Source organism: Globicephala melas, chromosome 3, assembly GCF_963455315.2.
Source record: "Globicephala melas chromosome 3, mGloMel1.2, whole genome shotgun sequence".
Taxonomy (NCBI): domain Eukaryota; kingdom Metazoa; phylum Chordata; class Mammalia; order Artiodactyla; family Delphinidae; genus Globicephala; species Globicephala melas.
In genome coordinates, this window is record NC_083316.1 from 847,262 (window position 1) to 865,842 (window position 18,581).

General features: G+C 54.6%; 1 protein-coding gene and 1 long non-coding RNA gene across 2 annotated transcripts in view; one reads left to right on the forward strand and one right to left on the reverse strand.

Moving 5' to 3' along the window:
* The window catches only part of LPCAT1 (lysophosphatidylcholine acyltransferase 1), a 48,285-nt gene extending 46,640 nt beyond the window's left edge, over positions 1-1,645 (reverse strand). Inside the window, exon 1 of the mRNA XM_030856527.2 lies at positions 1,511-1,645. Within this exon, the coding sequence (XP_030712387.1) occupies positions 1,511-1,645 (135 nt within the window). The remainder of the gene's footprint in view (positions 1-1,510) is intronic.
* On the forward strand, positions 1,086-18,079 carry LOC132597059 (uncharacterized). Its single transcript, XR_009563338.1, has 3 exons — positions 1,086-1,171; positions 17,294-17,449; positions 17,952-18,079. It is a non-coding gene; the product is annotated as an uncharacterized lncRNA (long non-coding RNA).
* The last annotated feature ends 502 nt before the right edge of the window (positions 18,080-18,581 follow it).

Genomic DNA, 18,581 nt, shown 5'->3' on the forward strand with positions numbered 1-18,581 from the left:
GGGCCGGGAGAGACGGGTTAGGAGCGGAAAGGGGCCAGCTCTGCAGCAGCAGGAGCAAGGGTGACAGGCCTGGGGGGTGCCGGAAACCACCCGAAGGCTTCAGGGCTCCATCCCAGGGACCCCCCTCCCGAGGGCTCTAAGCAGCGGGAGGAAGACCCTGGAAGCAGGGGGCAGGGGTGTGACAGTGACGGGGGCTCACTCAGGAGCTCAGAGGAAGCCACTGTGAGCCCCACCTGGGGGAGACAAGGGGGCGTGTGAGCCAATGAGGACGAGGGGGGAGGCACCGGGGACCACATGGCGGGCGGGGTGGGACGGCTCTGTCCTTTCGTGTCTCCAGGGGGGCTGCCACTCTCCGTTCTCCCCCCAACACCAGTCTTCTGCCCGTTTCTGCTCCCCACTGACAACCATCGGACCCACCAAGGGGGCTGTTATAGAGAAGAGGCAGGCATCGGGGGAAATGACAGTTTTAGACTGACTTCAAGAACTTTTCACTTTAATATGATTTCAGATGAGTTACTTTACACATTTAAAAAACTCCGATCTTCCCACAGAAAGTGTTGCTGGAGGTGTACGCCCCACCGGCTAGACAACCCCTGAAGACCTGAAACTTCCCTGCTTCTATGCATAGTTTTGGAGTCAAAGAAAGGCCCTCCTGTGAGCAATCCTCCAGAAATGCGGACACAGCTCACGGTCAGCTCAGAGATCCCACCAGGTCAGAGAAGTACCCCTCCAGGTCGGGAGCCACATGAAGGCAGGGGACAAGTGTAGGGGCCGCCCTGCTTCCTGCAGCCGCCGTCCCTCAGCCAGGACCAGACCACCCCGCAGATAAAACGAGCCAGAAGCAGGCTGCCTGCGCGCTGTACCCCAGGCTGCACCAGGCTGGCCGCGACCGACTCTGGCCGCAGACTAACCCCCAAGGGAGTCCCCCAGAAACAACGTGGAAACCCGCAGACGCAGAACCGTCCTGCCGGCAGCTCCAGGGAGCCCACAGCCCGCACCCCACTGCCGCCGGCACTGACTCAAGTGACCAAAGAGGTCCCCCCACACGAAGCGCATCAAGTGACGAAGTCACATCCAGGGGGAGCCGCTCCGGTACCGCGCGGGGCCTGCACGCGGCGGCAGTGGACGCCGGGACCAGGAGAGCGCGCGGCGCCGACCGACCGGGGTGCGGGTACGACATTGGGGTGCAGAGGCCAGGGCAAAGGGCTGCGGGGTCCAGGGATCAAGGAGAGGGGGATGGAGCCGGGAGCGGGGACCTGGGGAAAGGGGATGCGGAGCCAGGTTCAGGGCACTGGCGGTGGGAACCAGGGTGACGGGAACCGGGGATGGGGTGAGGACGGCGGGGGATGCAGGCTGCGGGTCGCAGGGAAGTGTGGCGATCGCGGGCCCCGGGGCGCCGCGGGGCTGGGCCGCGCCCAAGGTCCCCTTCCCAGCCCCCTCCGGCCGCGCATCCCCGACCCTCGGCGCGGCCCCGGGCCCGGGGCGGGCTGGGCACACGACGGACACCCACCTGGGCCTTCTGCAGGGCGCTGAGTCGCAGCTCGTGCACGAAAGGGTTCCGCCCCGGGGGCGCCAGCCGCCGCGCGTCGCCGGCCCCCGCGCTGGAGGCGGGGGCGGCTCGGGGATCGCGTCCCCGCAGCCTCATGGCCGCGCCGCCCGCGGCGAGGGGAGCGGGGCGCCGGGCCGGGCGAGGAGCGGGTCGCGGAGCCGGGCGCTGAGCTGGGCGCGGGGCGCCGGGCGCGGGCAGAGGATGCGCGGCGTCTGGAGCGGGCCAGGCGCGCGGCCGCGCAGGCGCGGGAGGGGAGGCTGCATGACGTGGGCGGGGCGGGGCGGGCGGGGGGCGCCGGCGGGGTGGGCGGGGCGGGGCGGGGAGGGGCGTGCTTGTTCGCCCCGCCCCCCGCGGGCCCGGAGAGACCGCCCCAGCGCGCGCGGACGGGCCGGGGCTGCGCGCGCTGCTCCCGGGTGTGCCAGCCGGAGCCGCTGGGCGCGGGTCCCGAGGGGCGCCGAGGCCCTGGCGGAGAGCCTCTCGCGGTGGCCTGACCACAGGGACTCACGAGGCGGGCCTGGTCCCGGAGAAGGGGAGATCGAGTCCGCAGCGCGGCGCGGCCCGCCACGTTGCCCCCTTCCGCCGCTCAGGGCGCCGAGCCGGGGCGCGGCCTGTGGAGCGGAAGGAGTGCAGCGACGTGGAGATGGGGCGGGCACGCGCTACCCCGGGCTGTGGGTGCAGAGCCCCAGAGCAGTCCCCAAGGGAGGCAGCCCCAGCTGCCCAAATCCCGAGGGGCGCTGTTGAGCAGCGCCTGGCCAGGCGCACGTGTGAGAGGTTCCACTGGGTCCCCGTCCCAGATCCAGCTCCCTTGGCTTTTCTTCCTCCTCACCTGTCCTCCCCAGATGGGCTACGCTGCGCTGCCCCGTGGTCCTGCCAGCCCTGGCTGTGGGCTGCACCAGGAGCCCCTGAGGGCAGGCCTCATCCCGGATGCACGGGGTCCACTCAGACCACAGGGTCCAGGGACCCAGTGGTTTGAGAAGGGGGTGATGAATCTTTCTCATTCCCTGAGGACTCTAGTTCTTGGGATTACTCTTTTGGGTGAAGGGGGTACACAGGGGATCCCTAACTTGTGGCACAGTACTAACTAGGGCAAATGCAGAATAACTCCCTGTTCAAAGTCTATAAATTTCAGAAAGTCACCGCAAACCTTTAGTATCAAGAACAGCCACGTTTCCGCAGATCTCTCCTGTGGCCCGACAGGCACGTGACGGAGAGCAGGAGAAGGCAGTGGGTGGCGGGTGAGGAAGGACTCCCGAAACCTTAGAGAGGAGCCCCAGTTCTTCCCACATCGTTCTGGGGCTGCCTGGCTGACCTTCTCCAAAGCCCTGGGCTCCTGGGGCATCTGCGTTCTCCTGGGCAGCACGTCAGGGAGTGATCTGCCCTCTGATAACACAGCCAATACCCTCACGGATGCCGTGGTGAAGCCTTGCCATGCTGAGGACCCTTCTGTGTTTTGATGGAGAGAGAGAGACGTTGGGGCAAGGAGGGCCAAAAGGGAGGCCAGTGGTCCCCCCTGAAGTCGCCGGCATCCTGCGTGCATTGTTAATACAGAAGGGAAAGTGCAGGGCTGGGTCCAAACTTCTTCAAAGCCTCATGCTCGACCCGGGCGAGTGAACACTCCTCAGAACCTCGGTTGTCACATCTGTAAAAGGCAACTGGAGCAGTGCCTGCCGTCGCCACCATGCTGTGACCACACGAAAGCACCGGGGGTCATGATGGGCCTCGTTTGCTGGTGGACACAGGTGGGCTCCGTCTCCTCTGCCTCTAGGCCATTGGCCCTCTGCTGACCTCCTGGACGTTCGGTGCTCAGGTGCTCTGACGGCTGGGAGAGCTGGTGGGATGGTGCGGGGGGCTGGGCAGTGTGAGGGGAAAGGGGTGAGGGAGGCATGCTCCACTCATTGACAACGAGCAGAAGCCTGGTGGGCCCCGAGTGGCCGAGGAGGGCGGAAGACAGCCAGGAGAGCGGGGCTGGGGAGCCAGGGGTGATGCTCTGGAGTCGCCCCCGCCAGGAGGACCGACCAGGATAGAACTGGGATGGCCACTCAGTGGCAGTAGCCAGCGGTGGAGACCAGCCTGCACTGGGCCGTGGGGAAAGTTGGGTGACAGAGGAGTAGGAGGGAAGTGGAGGCCTGGGGAGGGGAGGGGTTCGGATCCAGGACTGTCTCTTTGGGGAAGGGCTGGGGGCAGGAGGCAAAAAGCCAGCCCTACAGGGGAGGTTGAAACCACCACTGTGGCCCCATCTCAGTCCTGAAGGATCCCGGATCAGGGGAAGGGACAGGACGGGCTGGGATGGGATGGGGAGCCCTGTCTGCTACAGCTGGAAAGGAGGACAGTTACCCGCTGGGGATGAGGGACCTCCGTGCGGGGGGTGGGGGGGAGGGGAGTCAGTTTTGCGGACTGAGAAGGCCGGGTAGGGGCTGGGGGAGGGTGCTGCGGGCTCGGAAGAGGGGCTGGGAAGCTTGTTGGCTTGCACTGGTCATTCACACCTAGGCTTCAATTTTCATAGTGTGATGGAATGTTCCGGAAGTCCCAGAGGGCTCTGGAAGCTTGGTTGGGAGAAGCTGGTCTTGGGCAGGCAGTTATAAGCAGTTCCTTTTGCTAGAGGAGAAAGAAAGCTTTCAATCATTTTGGGCCTTAGTTTCTTGGTTTTGGAAAAAACCACCAGGTGGGTCCTTTAACCACTAAAGCCAGTCGCCTGGAATCCCCAGGAACTCTTGGACCCTGGACACTGGGACCCAGGAGCTGCTGGCTGTGCTCTGGGGACACAGCTGTGTCCCTGCAGCTCCCCGCTCTTGCTGTGCTTGGTTTGGTGAAGGTGGATGTAGAGAGAACCACTTCCTGCGCTCCAGATGCACGGAGCGCGGGAGGTACCTGCCTGTTCCTGGGTGATGAGGTAGTTTTGGTTTGTTTAGTTTTTGAATTCCAGAGTTATTTACAGGAGAGGAAGAGACATTCTTTCATTTTCTTCTAATATTTATTTTTAGTTCTGCCTTTCACGGTTGTTTCTAACCCAGCTACAGATTTTTCTTCTTACACAGTGACCCAATATTTTCAACACCGTTGATCAATCTGTGTCTCCACTTGTGGTCTCGCTTTGGGCATGAAGAGAAGTGTTTATACAGCTATTTCTGGATGCTCTATTTTATTCCATTGGTTTGTGCGTTCCTGGGCTGGTACCACACTGTTCTAACATCTGTACCTTTGGATTAATGTGCCTTAGTCGCCAGTAGGATGAATTCCGGTTGGCCCTTCAACAATTGTCTTAATCAGACTTCCCTGGTGGCGCAGTGGTTAAGAATCCACCTGCCAATGCAGGGGACATGGGTTCGAGCCCCGGTCCGGGAAGATACCACATGCCGCGGAGCAACTAAGCCCGTGTGCCACAACTACCGAGCCTGTGTGCCACAACTACTGAAGCCCGTGCACCTAGAGCCCGTGCTCCGCAACAAGAGAAGCCACCGCAATGAGAAGCCCGCGCACTGCAACGAAGAGTAGCCCCCGCTCACCGCAACTAGAGAAAGCCCGCACGCAGCAACGAAGACCCAATGCAGCCAAATTAATTAATTAATTAATTAATTTAAAAAGTGTTATAGTTTTAGCTTTAGCCTTGTAGGTCTAGATTCCATTGGAAATTACTGTTTGTGAAGCCCTGTGGTGAGGGTGGAGACAGAGGCTTATATTGTTTTCTCTCTGGATATCCAGCACCATCATTGACGAGAACATCCTTGCCCCGTTGACTTACCTTGGCAACTTTGTGACGTGAGTATGGGGTCCATTTCTGGACCCCGTGTAGTGTTTCATTTATCTGTACATCGACCCCTGTGCGAACAGCACACTGCCTTGATTACTGAAGCTTTGTGTTAAACCTTGAAATTAGATAATGTAAGTCCTCCAACTTTGTTCCTCTTCCAGATCCTTTCACTTCCCATAGAAATTTTAGAATCAATTTGTTAATATCTCAAAAACATCTGCTGGGATTTTTAATGAGATTGTGTGAAATCTACTGATTAATTTGGAAAATTCAACATCTTAGTAATATTGTTATCTATCCCTGAGCATGGTATATATCTCATTGATTTAGGTTTTCTTTAATTTTTCTCAGCAATGTTTCATGATTTTGCTTATCACTTATAGGTCTTACCTATGTTTTTCTAATTCTGCCCCTAATTGTTTTATGTTTTGATGCTGCTGTAAATGGGACCTTTTTTTTTTTTCTTCCTCTTGACTGTGCTGCTCAGCTTATGGGATCTTAGTTCCCGGACCAGGGATTGAACCTGTGCCCCAGCAGTGAAAGCGCAGAGTCCCAACCACTGGACAGCCAGGGAATTCCCAAATGGGACTGATGGGACGGTTTTTATTTATTTATTTATTTATGGCTGCGTTGGGTCTTCGTTGCTGCTTCGTTGGGCTTCTCATTGCAGTGGCTCCTCTTGTTGCAGAGCATGGGCTCTAGGTGCGCGGGCTTCAGTAATTGTGGCACGTGGGCTCAGTAGTTGTGGCTCGTGAGCTCTAGAGCGCAGGCTCAGTAGTTGTGGTTCTCTGGCTTAGTTGCTCCACGGCATGTGGGATCTTCCCGGACCAGGGCTCGAAGCCGTGTCCCCTGCATTGGCAGGCGGATTCTTAACCACTGCGCCACCAGGGAAGCCCCGGGACTGATTTTTAATTTCAGTCTCTAGAAGTTTGTTGCTAATATAGAGAAGTACAACTGAATTTTGTGTGTTTACTTTGTATGCTTCAACCTTGCTAAATTCATTTCTTCGTTCTGATAGCATGTTTGTAGATTTCTTAGGCTTTCCCCTATTCATGGTCATGCTACCTGTGAATAAAGGTAGTTTTGCTTTTTCCTCCTTAACATGTGTGTCTTCTATTGTTCTGATTTTCTCTCATTTCACTGGTTAGGACGTCAGTACACGATGCTGAGCAGAGGTGGTGCCTTGTTAACAGTCTTAGGGGAAGGGATTCTGCATCGACCTTAGCTGTGGGTTTTCATAGCCACCTTGAATAAAGCTGAGGAAGTTCCTTTCTATTCCCAGTTTGCTGAGAGTTTTTGCCGTTTGGTCAAAGATCTATCATATAGTTTTGCTCCTTAATCCTGTTAATATGTTGAATTAAATGGGTTGATATTCCAATTTTAAACCAACCTTGTATTTCTGGATAAACCCCCACGTGTTCATATTTATATTTATTTTGAGTTCTGTCTTTCATGGTTATTTTTAATCTATCATTTCTTAAGTGAATCCTGCGTTTAGTGTTATCTCTAAAAATATTCTTGCTTAAGCCAGGGTCATGAATACTTTCTCCTGTTTTCTTCAAGAAGTTTTATAATTTCATATTTTACATTTAGGTATATAGTCCATTGTGAACACATTATTTATTTATTAAAAAAATAAATAAATTTATTTATTAAAAAAATAAATAAATTTATTTATTTATTTATTTTTATTTTATTTATTTTAAACACATTATTTATTTGATATATATATGGCTTTTTAATATTTTGCCCGTGGCATACATGGTTCCAGACCATTTATTGTAAAGACCATCCTTTTACCACGGAATTGCCTTTGTACCTTTGTCAGGAGTTAACTGACCACATGTATGTGCTTCTATTTCTGGACTGTCTGTGCTGCGCGTTGATCTATTTATCCACTTTGATGCCAATTCTACACCGTGTTGATTACTAGAGCCTTATAATGTGTCTTGACATCAGTCAGCATTGGTCCTCAAACTTAGTTTTTCTTTTTGCGAGTCGTTCCAGCTATTCTAGGTCCTTTCCATTTCCATGTGAATCTTGGAACCAGTTTGTGAATTTACACAGGAAATTCCTTCTGCCATTTTCATTACGATTATGTTGCTTTTGTACATCAGTTTTGGGAGAAATAGCATCTTAACAATATTGAGTCTTTTGATCCGTGAACATGGTTTATCTCTCAACTTATTTAGGTTTGCTTTAATTTCTCTCAGCAACGTTTTGTAGTTTTCAGTGTATGATCTTGTATATCTTTTGTCAGATTTATCAGTAAGTATTTAAATTTTTGGTGCTACTGTACACAATACTTTAAAAATGCCCCTTTTTATTTTTTTCTTTAATTGAAGTATAGTTGATGTACAATATTGTGTTAGTTTCAGGTGTGAACTAACTAGATTCACTTGCAAGTTCTAGTATCTGTATTTTCTCGATAGAAAGTCACGTTCTCTGCAAATAAAGACAGTTTTACTCCTTCCCTTTCTAATTTGGATGTCTTTTGTTTCTTACTGGTTGGAGTCTTGAGTATACTTTTTTATTTTTTTTGCGGTACGCGGGCCTCTCATTGTTGTGGCCTCTCCCGTTGCGGAGCACAGGCTCCGGACGCGCAGGCCCAGCGGCCATGGCTCACGGGCCCAGCCGCTCCGCAGCATGTGGGATCCTCCCGGACCGGGGCACGAACCCATGTCCCCTGCATCGGCAGGCGGACGCTCAACCACTGCGCCACCAGGGAAGCCCTTGAGTATACTTTCGAATAGAAGCGGTGACGTGGACATCCCTGTCTTCTCCCACCTAGGCTCGATGTACTGTCCTTTGTTTACATTGTGGATTCTATCTGCAAACATTTTAAAAGAAAATTGGCATCTGTATTCACGCAGGATGCTGCTTCCTTTCCTATAACATCCGTGTCTGGATTTGCAACCAGAGTGATGTTAGCCTTAGAAGCAGTTGTTCAGTTCTCTTGAAATTTCTGGAGGAGTGTGTGTGGAGCTGGCTCTATCTCTTCTTTAGATATTTGGTAGAATTTCCCATGAAGCCATCTGGGTGTGCAGTTTTCTTTCTGGGAGTGTTTTTAACTGAAATGCAGTCTCTTTAATAGCTATAGGGCAGTGTCTGTCTGTGGGTCTCCAGCCGCCCTCTTCTTTCTATTAGGAGGACACCAGTCATTGGGTGGAAGGCCTGCTCTAAATCCAGCAGGGTCTCACCTGGAGGTCTTACTTCAATCACATCTGCAAAGACACTGTTTCCAAATAAGGTCACGCTCTTTCCACAGGTACCAGGGGTCGGGACTTAAGCACATCTTTTTTGGGGAGCATGATCCAGCCTATTATGGCCAGCTAATCTTGGGCAATCTTGGCAAAATCCGTGAATAGATCTAAAGATAAAATACAGCCTCTGTCCCCTCCACCACCCCACAGAGGCCAGGGCTCAGGGCTCCCTCTTCCCGTGGGCTGGGGGCTATCACCTCGGTGGAAGCAGCTCAGCCAGAACGCCACGTCCAGAAGCAACCTGGTGGCGTCTGCAAAGGATGGCTCAGGACATCACTAGCTTCACCGGCCCTGGAGCAAGTTCTTCTGTGGGCCTCGTGGCCCCACTTGCACCGGGGCCTCGTCTCACTGCACGCCCGCCGCTCTCCTTGTTACGTTACCTTGCTGATCCCTTGGGAGAGTTTTCCGTACGCATTTGGCCACAAAATACCCATAAAATACCCCAGCACCCAGTGCACTGAGGATTCTTCTGCTCCAGGCACCCGCTGCCCGTCCAGTCCTCGGAGGGTTCCAGGTGGGGAGGGGTCCCCGTGCCGCCCGTGAGCCATGGGGACGGGGCTGCAGGGCCTGAATCCTTCCCCCGGGGCCCTCCACAGGGCAGGGGACGGGTGTCGACGTGGGCAGAAGGGGACCGTGTGTGTGAGCGCGTTTCTAAGGCCGTGAAGTATCCCCCGTCGTGCTTTCTTATTCAACCCAACACTGATGCAATTTGGAGGGAAAAAAAAGAAAGAAAATATTACCTATCTGGGGACTTCAACCTATCAAAATATAATGTTGATGGACGTCAGCCAGCTGAGCGTTATTACGCAGCGTTTGTCTAGTACACAGTGAAGAGCGCCATCTTCTCTGTACTCAATTTAGATTCAAGGTGCACAGTCCAGCATGGAAGCACAAAGACAATATTGCTTTTGCACGCTCAGGAGTTTACGTTACGTGGTCCCTTAAAGAAAGCCTGGCTGTGTCGGTGTCCCCTAGGCTCTGGATGGAGCTCACGCCTGCGTCTCCGCGAGCATGGGCTGAGCCACCAGCACACACAGGGGAGGTCTGGCCTCTTGTTGGAGGATTTCAGAGCCCTTCCCCCTCCTCAGACCTGGCAGAGGCGAGGATGTGCCCGCGCAAGTCTCGTTGCCGGCGTCCAGCTCCACCCGTGGCCGTGGCTGGAGCCGGGCTGCCCGGGTGCTGGTGGCCTGGGCAGCGTCACTGTCTTGCCTGTGTTGTTTGGTGCCCTCAGCACGGGCTGCTCTCTGGCACCGGGGAGGGCCCAGAACCCTCTGGAGGTGGCAGGACAGCAGAGGGGCCCGAGGTGTCCGTCCTCTCCGAGGGCTGGCGCAGCCACACCCCCGGCCGCCCGGACCCGCTGCCACCCCGGGCTCCCCACCCTCCCACGGCCGGTCCTGGGGCCCACACTGCTGGGCCCTGGTCCGTCGGCATCTGGACGCTCCTGGGCATCTCACTGCTGGCCACGCCCCTCATCCACCTTACTGCCGGGGCTCCCAGACGCCCCTGGAGTCTCTGTCCACTCTCCCCTGGCTGGCGGCTCCCCTGACCTCGTCCACCCCCGTCAGCACCTTCCCCAGTCTCCCCCTTCTCTCCCGACCGCTTTTTCCCTCCCTCCCCTCCCCCTTCCCCTCACACTCGGGCCAAGTAGGACCATTTTATAGATAGGAAAATGGAGATGCAGAGACTGAGTTCAAGATCTAAGCCAGGACCAGCGAAGGCCGCGGCTGTGTTTCCAGGCGTTGTTCCTTCAGCTCACGTGTCAGGATGGACTTGCCCTGTGGTCATCCATTTCTGCAGGTGGCCTTCCAGAGAGAGGCCCTATTTTTATAACACTTGAGACAAAACCATTTTCCTCAAAGTTACGGACATTGGACATCAAGTAAGGATCCAGATACTTGACATTTTTCTATATTTTATGTGTAATTTTTTTTTTGCGTTACGCGGGCCTCTCATTGTTGTGGCCTCTCCCGTTGCGGAGCACAGGCTCCGGACGCGCAGGCTCAGCGGCCATGGCTCACGGGCCCAGCCGCTCCGCGGCATGTGGGATCCTCCCGGACCGGGGCACGAACCCGTGTCCCCTGCATTGGCAGGCGGACCCCCAACCACTGTGCCACCAGGGAAGCCCCCTTATGTGTAATTTTTGACTGTCATTTAATATTCAGGTAAGCACTTACAACTCATGTGGGGTAACGCTGGTGATCTGAAGCCACTTACACAGAGATGCAGCTGTAAGGGGCCGCAGGGGTTTAAAGTCTCGTCATCCCACGGCCCCTCTCTTAGCGGTGTCCCCTTAGCAGCGTTCCATTTTCTGTGGCATTAAGAAGACGATCCTTGGAGTGGAACATGAGCTAAGATGATGCTCTTCCGTGGGCCTCTGTGCAAACTAAACAGATTTTGGAACTCAGAGGCACAGCTTCTTCACACATTGGGTTTGCAGAACAAATGTTTGCATGTAATTTTGCTTCCCGAAATGTCAAAAGAAAGCACAAATATGAAAATATATTCTCAAAGGAGTGATCTTTTATGAAAAAAATTGCTTACAGTAATTGTTTCCAGTTGGCATTGAGAAATACTGTGTCGAATTAGTTTTACAAAGTTGCAAACGGAGACCTCACTTTTCGGAAGAAGGGCATATTCCTGAAGGAGGGCGTTCACGGTGAGGAGGGGGGTAGGGGTCAGGCCACACCCATCCGCACCTCCTTCGTGATGGAATACGCACGTTTCACAGGGAAGCACGGCCACCCAGGATAAAGACTGCATTTCCTAACCTACCTGCCAGTTAGTTGTGGTCATATGACTACGTTCCAGCAGCAGATGGGGCAAAAGCACAAGATTTGTGGAACTTCTGGGAAGTGCCCTTAAGCAAGGGTGCCTTTCTGCTGGCTGGAAGGGGAATGTAATGGCTGGAGCTGCAGCATCCATCTTGAGCCATGAAACAACTTTGGGAGTGGAAGGCATCCTAGCAGACCAATCGGAGAGAAGGAACCCAAGTCCCGGACCGTGTGGAGGATGCTCCCAGCCCTGGGTGGCTACCGCTGGCCTTCGTGGTTGTGAGAAGTACGCTTCTGTCTTTAAGTGGTTATTGTTTCGGATTTTTCTGTTGCTTGCAAGCAAACTTAATCCTAACGAATCTATAGGCCACTAGGGATGCTTGGACTGAAAAAGCCCAAGCAAAACCAAAACAAACAAAACAAAACAAACAAAAATCCCCACAAAACCTAAGCAAAGCCCAGGGAGGTATGTTTTTGATCTTTTGTATCGACAAAGTAGACTTAGGTATTGATCTTTGTGCACTGAAATAGACTTAGGAGGCCCGTTGAAACCCCTCTGAATACGCCTATCTCCCGCTTCCTCTTCAATCCACTTGTTGGTTCTCATCCCAATTTCTACAGGACATTTTGGCCTGGCCCCTCTCCACCCCTTCCCACACCACTTCACTCCCCAAAGCCCACCCTGCTCTCCCATCAGGAGGGCCTCCTGCCCTGGGTGGTCTGACATCTCCCGAACCTTTTTATTCGCCTCAAAGCCCTAGAACGTCGTAGGGATTCAGGAGATGTTTCTCAAAGATGCCACCTTCGCTCTAGGCTCCTGAGACATTTTGGTTGTACCACATTATTGTTTGAAAAAGAGAGGGAGAGAGAGAGAGAGAGAGAGAGAGAGAGAAAATAGACTCATTTAGAGAAGCAAAAAGTTTCTTCTAGATGGGTGTAGTGGCTTAAATCTTCATATTCATGATTGACTAACCCTTAGTACATCCCAAGCTCTGGCCGGGAGGTTGGGGCAAGGATGTGGGTTTGCCCCGAGCTGGGGGATAACACCTGCCCAGGTGGGCCCAGCAGGTGCCTGGGGGAAAAGAGGGGCTGGAAAGGCCCAGAAGCTTGAGGAAGGGAGCCGTAACTCCTACTGGAAGGTCACGGAGGTCTCCAAGGAGGAGAGGGCATTTGGGAAAGTCTGGAAAGAGGTCCAGGAGGAAAGCAGTGAGTGAGGAGCTGAGAACCTCATCCACTCCAGGCCCCAGGTGTCTGCAGCACGTGGGGCCAGGAGTGGGGGGGCGTGGCCTGCCCCTCCCTCCCTGTAGTCCTCTCTTGGGGACATGCGGGCTGGGCACCAGATCTCCGGCGAGACCTCTTACATAGACGGGTAGTGCGACATCCCTCCCTCACACCTGGAAGTGAGCAAGTATGGCAGGTGTGGGTGGGTTGGGCCGTGGAGGCATGGGCACCCCGGGCTGTGCTGCTCACAGCCTGTGCCTGCAAGCACACCTGCACCTGTTCACACACCTGCACACATCCCTGCCTGCACACCTGTCCTCTTCACGGCCTCCCAGTGCACTGGCGCCCCGGCTGCGGCAGCCCCGGGGCTCACTTTGTACAAGTGGTTCTTGCTTCAGCAAACAGGGGCGTCGTCCTGAGCAGGGGCACGTGGTCTCCGAGAACAGAGGCTGCAGGGAATCACCTGATCCGGCTCCTTGACCTCGGGGTGTCGGTCATACCAGGAGCCCTGTGCCTAGTTTCAGCACTTAAATTGATAAGGCCGGGAACTTGCATTGGAGCGTAGGGCTTTCATAAGCCACTTGATTTAGAGACTCAATAAGGAGGGTGTATCTCTTAAGACAAGGGGTGGAAAGGAGCTCCTGGGTTTGAGGAAGGGCTTCTGAGTCAGGACTCTGCGCTCAGAACTGGGCGTGCAGCCCTTGGTTCCCGGAAAGCATGTTTAGTCCGAGTTGAACAGCATATATCTCACGTCGTCGTGTGTTTTTAGAATGACGCCCATTTTTCTGGCCTCGCCACGCGGCATGTGGGATCTTAGTTCCCTGACCAGGGATGGAACCTGCGCCCCCAGCAGTGGAAGCACAGAGCCCTAACCACGGGACCACCAGGGAATTCCCAAATGACCCCCCAGTTAGAACAGGCATTGAAAACCCAAAATGAATCCGATTCTTCTGCAGTTGTATTCTTCAAGCTGTAAAGGAAATACTTTCATACCGTCCAGCTGTGCCAATCCCCGTGCTAGGGCAAACTTGTCTGATATGAGCGGGGTTGTTTTCTGACCATGGTCTCAGCAATTCTCCTTTCATCCGGGCTCAGAATTAAAGGGTTATCCTGGAAACCCTCTTGTAACCAATGGTGATCTCACCGTTGGGACAAGTTGACCCAAGTCCCAAGTCTTTTTTAGTCGTGGGAGTTACATTCTGTGACACAGCAATACAGCAGAGTAGGGTCAGGAGCGTGGGTTCTGCCGTGACCTTGGGAGGGACCACCTCTGTCTGCCTCATTTTCCTCCCTCATCTGCAAAATAAGGATGGAGCTGAACCTGTCTGCAGGGTTTTTGTGAAGCCCCGAGTGAGCGCAGGTGAGGTGCCTGGAAGGGCGTGGAAGGGCGCCTGGCGTGGCCTGTGCTCTGAAGCCCCCACGGTCTTCATCAGTGCTCGTCCGCCAGTCAGTGCTCTTTTCACAGAGAAGCGGGAATTTGGGGTGGACAGGAGCACGTCCCTGAGTTCTTGGTAGAGTTTGCTTTGATGCGGTTGGGAAAACACAAGGCGTCAACTGCTTCATGAAGGTTAGGGAATCAGTTCTAGTTCTCTGAGAGTTGGGTCCTGGACGGCAAACGGGGTTTTGTGGAGAGTTGGATGTGATTTTTTTGTTTGTTTGTTTTTGTTTCTTTGCGGTACGCAGGCCTCTCACTGCTGTGGCCTCTCCCGTTGCGGAGCACAGGTTCTGGACGCGCAGGCTCAGCGGCCATGGCTCACGGGCCCAGCCGCTCCGCGGCATGTGGGATCCTCCCAGACCGGGGCACGAACCCGCGTCCCCTGCATCGGCAGGCGGACTCTCAACCACCGCGCCACCAGGGAAGCCCAGTTGGATGTGATTTTTGCTACTGACTAGATTACTGGGGAAAAGCAGTGCCAACTTCGTGTGTTTAGCAGAGAGCCCCAATTCTTACAGGAGAGGTGGTGTGTTTCGACGTGGGCATCTCCCCACCTTCTCTTTGAGCAGAGGACTTCCTCCACATTCACATGCAGCTTCGTGGGTCCTACTCTGACCATGTGCCCGGTATTCTTCATTTTCACAGTTTGGGTTTGTTCCTGTGTAACACACACGCATTTCTCTGGACATACATCCCCAGCACGTGTGCACGGTGACATGACTTAGACACATGAACATGCTCTCTGACCAAGGGCACCGGAACAAAGGCTGCCCCCCAGGGGCTGCCCGAGAGTTGGGGCTCGGGGTGGCCCTTTGCCGTGAGGGGAACCTTGGACAAGTTAAGGGGGTCAGTGGGACGGCGTGTCTCAAGGGTCCCTGCAAACAGCGTCTTCATGTCCAACCTTAGCAAAGGTGGGCTCGCAGGACGTTCTTAGTGAACGATCGCTGTCAGCGCCGGCGTGAAACGCGTGAGCCGCTTCCGCACCTAAACCTGCAGTCCTGCTGCTCCTCGCTCACCGTGCCAACCGCACGGACCTCCTCTTCCGCGAGGTGGAACATCGTGGCCCGCGTTGGCTCAGGTGCCGCTCAGTGTTCGTGACCGTGGGCCTCTGTCCTCACCACAGCCTCTCAGGAACAAATTGCGCCAATGCGCTGTCGTCTTTTTATGTTTTTCAAATTATTATTATTACTTTCAATTGCAGGCTGTTTCCTGTCTCTAAATGTGATGTGCGCTTTTATTTTAAACCGTTAGCTCACACGTTTGACTCTCGCAGGCATGCTGTGCTTCTGTGAGAAGTTGAAGTCGACAGGGGCCGAAGGCGGCCGCCTCTAAGCCTGGATTCTAATTCCCCCCCTTTCTCACTGGAGTCCATGGGACTGGCTGCGTCCAGATCTTGTTGCCTCTTTGATGGTTGTCAGGAGGGTTACGGAGGTAATCACTAAGTAAATGGTCCAGCCTCGTGCCTGTCCTGTCCCCGGGGGAGTGAGCTGGGGGAGGGGCTGGGGGGCGAGGGTAGGTGGGGTCTGGAGCCCCCAATACGACCGGAGGGACCCACCTCCCGCATATGAAACCACCCGAGACAAACGGACATTGAATCACACGTGGGCGGGCAGTCAGGTCTTCTGTCTTCCCTTTTTAAAAAGGAATCCGGGCAAAGGCTGCGTACAGCAGCACAGGATGTTTGAGGTGAACTCGTGCAGCGCTCACAATGCGGCTTATTGTTCCAACCCATCATTATGATTCATGAAGTGACTTCAACCAAACGGTTTAGGGCCACTTCCTCGTTCCTGGCGTCCAGTGCCTCTTCAGAGGTGGGGGAGGGCATCGCAGCTGCACAGCACAACCTGGGGTAAAGGACGTACGTCCCACGTGGCTAAGCGATCATGAAGAATTCCTGTAGGATCCCGACAGGTGTGATGGTGACAAGACCCACCTATGAAGCGAACACGGGTAAAAACACAGGGACCCCGTGCAGCCCTTGCGTCTGCTCCCCCAGGCATGTCTGCAGCCACGGTCGTACTTCACAGGCGTGAAGTGTGAAAAGGCAGCTCCTTGCAGGTCCCACACTGGGCGATGGGATGGGTCTCCCCACACCCAAAAAGGGTGCCCAGGGACTTCCCTGGCGGTCCAGTGGTTAAGACTCCAGGCTTCCACTCGGAAGTCAGTTCCAAGACTTCCACTGCAGGGGGAGCGAGTTTGATCCCTGGTTGGGGAACTAGATCCCGCATGCCGTGTGGCCAAAAAAAAAAAAAAAAATTCCTTGAACTGAATAAAAGTGAAAATACAACATATCAACTTAAAAAACCAAAACAAAACAAGCAAAGAAAAAGAATGCCCAGTGAATTTGAATTCCAGTGAATTCCCAGGTGTCCGGGCCTGCTGTCTAAGCAATTAAGTTTTCAGGGTTAGGGCTTGGAGAGCAGAGGACAGACCCGCCCCCAGGGCTTCGGAGGTGGAGTCCCTTGTCAGGTGACGCCTGTGCTGGGATCCCTGGGGACACAGGTACGTTACACAGCCACTCCTCTAGTTTATCCAAAGTCCAGATGTAAAGACACGCTGTGAGAATGTGAACCAGTCAAAACATTTTTCAGGGGCTTCCCTGGTGGCGCAGTGGTTGAGGGTCCGCCTGCCGATGCAGGGGACGCGGGTTCGTGCCCCGGTCCGGGAAGATCCCACGTGCCGCGGAGCGGCTGGGCCCGTGAGCCATGGCCCCTGAGCCTGCGCGTCCGGAGCCTGTGCTCCGCAACGGGAGAGGCCACAACAGTGAGAGGCCTGCGTAATGCAAAAAAAAAAAAAAATAATAAAACATTTTTCAAAAGGTCCTTTTTCCAGAAATGATTTCTTTCCTTGGAAGCGTATTCTACCTTGAGATATAAAGCTCTCAGTAACATCTGCAGGCAGGACAGACTTGCAGATTTACCCTCGTAACATCCTTGCCATTTCCCTCTTCTTTTTTTGTCAATCCCTCAAGCTGTATGTAACAAGGTTCTTAGGCTCCAACTTAAATCTTTCTATCTTAATCCTTAAAGAAAATTTTTTCTTTAGCCCAGTAGTAAAGAAAGTTTTTAGTAATAGGAGATTCAGTAGAAAATAAAATCTGTGGACATGTTACCATTTGCTGTTGCAAGCTCTTCCTTGGTTGACTGTGGACCACCGCACGGCGTCTTTGGGACCCACACGTTTCCGTTCGAATCTCGGTTGTCTGAGTAACCAACCGTGGTATTTGTCACCGTGGGGGACACTAAGGTTTACTTTGGCAGTGGTTTCTTTCAGATCCTCAAAGCCAATTTCTTTTCTCTCCTCCAGGCGTGGAAGGGATGCCCAGATGTCTGGCGCGGCTCCAGGACACAGATGGAGCGAGGCAGAGTGGACGGCGGTGTCCGTAGAGGAGACGCAGCCCCGGAGAGGAAGAAGGAGGGGGAGACTGAGGGGCAGTGGGGTCACCCCCCAGCACTGGACCAGGTGGGCACTCCCTTGGGGGCTGGGTTTGAGGGGATCGAGGTGAGAGGAAGGAAGTGACAGCACTCGTGGGGGCCCCGAGGTCCCCCATGAGCAGAGGGGAGTGAGCCACAGAGCACGGTGAGGGGACAGCAAGGGGGCCCAGGTGACAACCAAGACAATTGCAGCGCCGGAGCCCGGTGCCTCTGCTCTAACCGTGCACGCAGTGAGAAAGTGCCCAAGTCAGAGAAGCAAACCCTCTTCCTTCCTCTTTCTGCCAGGAAGCCGCGGGGCCTGGCCCCTGCCAGGTGCCCACCCCACTACCACAGCATCCCCGGGAGGTGCTTCTCCCCATTGGCCAGGGAGTGATGCCCGTGTCCTCACCCACAACCCCCCGGCCCAGTCACCCTCAGGGCCCCTCTTTCCTGACCCTTCCAGAGCGTTCTCTGGGATGTGGGGCAAGGCCTAGGGGGTGCCCCTCCCCTGGGCGAGGTCCTGGCTTCCACATGACCTCCCCACCCCCCAGGCCCCATGGCCCACGTGGACCTCTGTGACCCTCGAGGTGGAAGAGTGAAGCAGGGTACCCCTGGGGCACCCAGGACCTGGCCGAGCCCGGAGGCTGAGGCGGGGTGAGAAGTTGGCACAGCTGAGGTCAAAGTGTTGCAGGTAAGAGAGTGAGGTGTGGGAAGATGGTCACCTCCCGGGTCCCATCCGAGTCCCGGGCACGGCTGCCGAGTGCGGATCTTGGCTTCGCACAGGAAGGAATTCAAGAGCGAGCCGTGGTAGAGAAAGAAGGTTTATTCAGGGAGAAACACACTCCATAGACGGAAGTGAGAGAAGCAAGAAACCGAGAGAGCCAGGGTGCGGGGTTGTCGGCCTTTATGGGGCTGGGTAATGTCACGGGCTGGTGAGTAGGAGGGCTGGAGGGCTGGGAAGTGTCTGCGAGTTGGGCGTGGCCCGCTTTGGGCCTTCCGTGGTCACCCTCAGAACTCTCCTGGCTCCTGTGGGTGAGTCACGTAGCTGATGTGTTACAATGAGCGGATACTGGGCTCGGGGTCTAGCGGAGCTCTGCTTGTCAGCCGTCTGGTTGTTCCAACCAGCTTCTGTCGTGTCCTCGGGCTATGTCGTGCTTTTAAAGGCTGTGCCCTGCCCCCTT